The sequence below is a fragment of the Poecilia latipinna genome, unplaced genomic scaffold (genome assembly GCF_001443285.1).
Source record: "Poecilia latipinna isolate Pla-1442-1.1 unplaced genomic scaffold, P_latipinna-1.0 Scaffold1019, whole genome shotgun sequence".
NCBI lineage: Eukaryota > Metazoa > Chordata > Actinopteri > Cyprinodontiformes > Poeciliidae > Poecilia > Poecilia latipinna.
The window spans coordinates 92877-98139 of NW_015113635.1; the positions used below are offsets into that span (position 1 = coordinate 92877).

The window sequence follows — 5263 nt, forward strand, 5'->3', positions numbered from 1 at the left end:
AACACGGTCACTGTTGACAGAATATCCGTTCTTGGTCTTTGGAATATTAAAATAGGCAATTATATTTTATCTATAGCACATTTTCATTTTCAACAACAAGGCAGTTCAAAGTGCTTTAATTCCTTGAGCATCTTTAATATATGCACATTTTACAGACGGGGTTTAAAACAGTCATAGCTACTCTTGGGTGGAGGTGCATGGTGGTTGTGAATCCCAACCCCGGTGAACACAGACAGCCCACTGTTCTCTAATTTCTCTAATTTTGACTTTTTTGGCCATTTTTCAAGAGAATGTAAAGGACAACCCAAAACTGTTCCTTTCACTTAGTGGTTGGGTCGAGCCATTTATTGTCAAACATCTGCGTTTGCTCTTTTTGAATGGTAAGGACAACAGAAACTACCTAAATGACTCTGATCAAAAGTTTACATACCCTGGTGATTTTGGCCACAGAACGTGCATTCATGTTGACACAAACGAGTGTGAACAGCTGAGCGAGTTACTGGGCTCCCAACAGACCCTAGTATCTTTCATCCAGTCCTGCACTGACGTTTCTGGTTTCTGAGTCTCGAGGAAAGCAAAACAACTACAAAAGCAGCTCACAGACAAGGAACTTGAGCTTCTGGACAAGCTGGTGAGAAGAGCTGTAATGTAGTAGAGATGGACATTCAGCAAACCGACGCCCTCTTCAATACATAGTTCTCATGTAACGTCAACTTTGTAGTTGACAGCCATCTTGGTAGGCACCGTAACTAACAGTTATGACAGTTGCTATGGAGTTGCTATGACAACAATAAACAAGCCACAAGGTTTGAACCAGCTCTAGCGTCGTCCCTATCTAACAGCATAAGTATATTACAACTATTACTCGAGAACAATTTTTGAGAACTCTTCCCTCCTACTTGCCTACTAAGATGGTGTGGATCACATCCGGTTTAGATTTGTAGGAACTATCTATTAAGTTTTTATTAGATCCTATTTGCTGAAAAATGGTCAAAAAATAAAAAAATTTACCAGGGTATGTAAACTTATGAGCACATTTGTAAGTAGATTTACTGGTTCACTTCCTGCCGAAAGCTGAACACAATTTAAACATTTCCTGTGTCTGAAGGGCAATGTTTAGATTTCCCTACAGCACAAGGGTTTCAGTGTAAAAATAAGATTACACTGGGTTATGAATTAGCTTCCAGCAATAGCTTTAATTTCAAATCAGGCAGAACATTTAGCATCTCGGTAGGATAGTAGATAAGCACTGACCAGGACTCAGGAGCAAAACTAAGGCAACCAGAAGTTCTGCAAAGATTTTCACGAAGGCAAATTATTCTTCTGTTTTAGTGAGAATGAATCGTCGTCCTTCTGAACGAAGCTGCCCCCGATATGTTAGCCTGTCAAAACCTGTAAGTTCAGCTTTCAGGGTAAAATAACGTCCAACTTAAAAAGCAGGGACTCGAGCAGGACACCGTGAGGAACTACAGCTTCTGAATGTTTGAATTTCCTCGTCTGTGGTGAATGGAAAGCCGATACCTTGGTGATACTGCCGTAGTTCATCTGAGAGGTCGTTTCCATGGCAATGAGGGTACTACTGTCCTCTCTCTTCTCCGCGCTGCTCTTCATCCTCGCCCACCTTTCTCCTCCTCCTCCTGTGGAAACACAAACCCGCTCAGTAGCTCACAGCTCACATCCTGTCATCTTTCTCTCGTCATCAGGTCTGCGGTCGCTCCGAGTCGCGTTGTTCAGGTGTCTTACCTGCTTAAATGAGCACTTGCACCGCTTTCCCCAGTAAATTCAGCGCAGCTCAAAGTGCTGGAGTCGTTTTTCCAGGAGCTGTTGATTCTTCAGCAGAAACACGCAGAGGTTTTTATTCAAAAACTGCTCAGATCGTGGTTTTAAATTCAGAAACCGTCTAAAAGTTCTGTTGCTGTTTAGATTTAATTTTAAATTGAAGCCACCGATTAACGCTTGTAGTTTTGATCCTGTGAGGATCAGAGAGAATCCAACAAATTCAAATTATTGTCCTTAATTCCAGTTTAAAAACAAAAAAAGAACGGCTTGAATAAACAACCAGAAATTAATTAAATCTCAACTCGTATCACTGCTTGATCACTGAAAAAATATAGTGATTAAGATAAGTTGTTAATCACTATAAAAGAATAAATATGTACAAGAAAAAAAAATTTCCTGAATCAACTTAATGTTTTGCTGTCTTTTAAGAAGATAAATGATTTTTCTGTTTAAACTAAAAGTGAGTCAAAGTGATATGAAGGATCCGTTTCCTCAGGCTGCTCACCTGCAGACAGTCCAGGTCTCCTCTGCAGCTGTCTGGACCTGCAGCTGCTGACCCAGACCGCGAAGCTCCGCCCCCTTCACACTAACCCCGCCCACATGTACGCCATTAACGGATTTCACTTTTTAAAAGGTATTTTTTATTAGAAGAGTCAGAGAAGAAAATCTGACAGTTTTCAGACCAGATCGTGAAGTGAGTAGTTTTAATTAACAAAAAGAGGAAAAATGTGTCAATAATAAAAAAAAAACAATATGCCATAAGCATCATATTTAAAACAATTATTTTATAAATCATGGCAGTTGTTTTTTGTATAATACATATTAAAGTAATGTGAAATATTTAGTCCAGCATCTAAAATGAACCGGTCACATGAGGCAACATGCTGCCACCTGCTGGCGCCGCAGAAGAACAGCAGCTTACCACTGAATATTAATCATGTTTCTGCAGCTCAAAGCCTCCAGGTCAGAGGTCAGAGGCTTTTTTCTTCAATCTGCTGCAGCTTCTTTACCAGTTCAGGAGTCAAAGAAGGCAGGACTCTGAAGATTTTCTACAACGTTTCCATTTCCTCTGAACTCTTGACTTTTCATCTCTCACTTTGGTTATGATCTTCCATTTGCTGACCTGCGTCTCACACCAAGCTGTTTTTGTCTGGACTGCATGATGATCATTAATGTTTCTGAAATCAGTTCTTGTCTGATGTGGTTGGCCCTGACCCTTCAGGTGGGCTCAGTAAATCTAGACCTTTATGTTCAAATTATTATGAACCAATCAGACATATTGTGAATCACATGAACTGAAATGTCCTGAATGAAACAAGCCTTCAAATCAATGGTTTCTTTATTGTAACAACAAAATGAATAATTTCACATGTAACGATTACATTTCATTTTTAATCAAGCATTAGCGAAAATACAATAAAAATAAAACACCGAATCTGACCTATAAAATAAACATGTAACATTCAGAAATTTGCAGTAAATATTTACTTTTTCTCACTAAGACAAGTTGGTGTTGCTTTGAAATGAGCTAAACTTAAAATACTTCAAAAAATCTACATTAATTGACCAACAGTTGAGCAGCCGGAAGAAATGGAAATAACCTACTGCTCCAGAAGCAGATTAATTTATATCACTGCAAGTGACCAAAACACAAACATTCATAGCCCAAGCTAAGCCTAATTTAAGTTCCCACATCCAGAATGCCTGTGCTGGATGTAACTTGTTCTAAATATTATTGTACATCATAAGCCGCTTGGAATAAGCTTTAGCTTCCTCCAGCAGCAGAAGAAAAGACATTTTCATTTTCAGTGGTTCTACTTCAAGCCTCTGTTTGAGGAAGTTCCTGAGAAGCTTTCAGCTCTGGGTCGGTCAAGGTTCTGAGGAGAGTTACTCAGAAATCTCACAGGTCTTTGATTCTGGTTTCAGAAGGTAAAGGTAGGAAGACACTTCACCGGCACACTGTTCTGTGACAAGTTGGAAAGCTAAATTATTTTATATTAGTCCAGTAAACATCCAGAAGGAGCCCAGCTCTGCAGGTTGTAAAACCTCCACATGAACCGGTCAGTTCTGATGCAGCCAGGCTTCAGGTCAGCTGGAACCGTTTTCTCTGGGGTCGTGTTCAGATTGTTGGTAATGCAACGCAGTGATCGCATTATAGTAGGCCTTTGGATCCACGATGACCTGACTCAACATCCTTATCATTCGGCATCATGGCTTTCCCCAAAGCCTGGAGGTACACAAGAAAATGTATCTAAGACCATTCCTGCCAAACACATGGCCTACTGAAAGGAAATGATGCTCAAACTAAACTTCAAGGATTTAAATGTTGGACCTTATTCTCAGCCAGCGCCTGTTTAGCCATGTAGTACTCCCTCTTTATCTTAATCTCCACCTCCTCTGGGATGTCAGAAACCGTCAGGTCAATCAGTCGGCCGATGAAGAAGACCACATGCTGAGGTACAAAGATGGTGAAACACACATCATCAGTCAGACAACAGCGGCTTCTTTCAGTCACCTCTGATGGCGCTCTCACTCAACTAAAGCTTCTCCAGTGAAAGTCCATGACACTAGCATGGCATTCAGACCAAACACGTTTCACATGTCAAAAAGGCGGTCAGCGCCTCAAGTTGGACACTGAAGTCAAACCCTTGCTCTATTAGAAACTGTAAGAGACACTGACCTCAAAGACGACGACGAAGCTGAGTCGTATAGCAATGAGGTGAAAGTACTCCGGCAGATAATCACCGTTATCATCCCTGAAACCTCTATACCTGCACAAAACCAATGTTAAGGTCCAAACCTGCTGCCATTGGGAGGACAATGGTACCGGACAGGCAGATTGAGGCCATTACTTGCAGGTGGAGTTGTGGCTGAGCGGGGCTGTTGCCAGGGTGAAGTTAACGAAGCCGCGCAGGGTGCTATCCCTGGTGTAACGGTAGTACAGCCGAGGCACAAAGGACGAGGTGAAGGCAATGAGAAAAGCCTGGAAACAGATTTTGGGAAAGTATTTTCTATCTCTCAGGAAAGCTGCTCCTCATCAGGACCGGAGACTCACGTTGCTGATGACGGCCATGTGTGAGATGAACTGCAGGATGTGAAACCAGATGCCGATGTCCTGAGCTCGCTCCACCACTGGGCGGCGAAATTCCTTCACGTACTTCTGAGCGTCCAAACGGATTTCCACCCAGTTGTTCATGAGAGCGAAGAGAGGAGCGAGAGGACACGCTGCCACAAAGATGGTGATGAAACCAAACTGAAGCACTGAGAAGAGAAGCACTAGATTTCAGAAACAACCCACAGTCATGGAGGCTCTTTGATTCTGGAGCAAACAGAGGCTTTGGTTACCCATCTCCAGATATTCACCGAAGAGTCCCTCACAGACCAGCAGCTCGTAATCTGCCTCCCAGGGAGAAACGTCCATCATCGTCTGAGTCCCCTCCCCTGCCTTCAGGAGAGGATGCATTTTGTTTCTCTGCCACCACGC

At 42.2% G+C, this 5263-nt stretch overlaps 2 protein-coding genes across 5 annotated transcripts in view; both read right to left on the reverse strand.

The window, feature by feature from the left end:
- Positions 1-1859, reverse strand: part of ano7 (anoctamin 7) — a 25474-nt gene extending 23615 nt beyond the window's left edge. Inside the window, exons 1-2 of the mRNA XM_015050928.1 lie at positions 1744-1859; positions 1522-1637 (exon numbers count right to left, since the gene is read on the reverse strand). Coding sequence (XP_014906414.1) covers positions 1522-1611 — 90 coding nt within the window. The 5' untranslated portion in view covers positions 1612-1637; positions 1744-1859. The remainder of the gene's footprint in view (positions 1-1521; positions 1638-1743) is intronic.
- A 1413-nt stretch (positions 1860-3272) lies between these two features.
- Positions 3273-5263, reverse strand: part of LOC106958813 (anoctamin-7-like) — a 22913-nt gene continuing 20922 nt past the window's right edge. Inside the window, exons 19-24 of one of the 4 annotated variants that reach the window (XM_015050924.1) lie at positions 5143-5179; positions 4835-5040; positions 4632-4762; positions 4460-4550; positions 4112-4231; positions 3273-4006 (exon numbers count right to left, since the gene is read on the reverse strand). In XM_015050924.1, coding sequence (XP_014906410.1) covers positions 3932-4006; positions 4112-4231; positions 4460-4550; positions 4632-4762; positions 4835-5040; positions 5143-5179 — 660 coding nt within the window. In that variant the 3' untranslated portion in view covers positions 3273-3931. Of the gene's footprint in view, positions 4007-4111; positions 4232-4459; positions 4551-4631; positions 4763-4834; positions 5056-5124; positions 5180-5263 lie in introns of all 4 variants that reach the window. The other 3 variants (XM_015050923.1, XM_015050921.1, XM_015050922.1) reach the window with 3 other exon arrangements.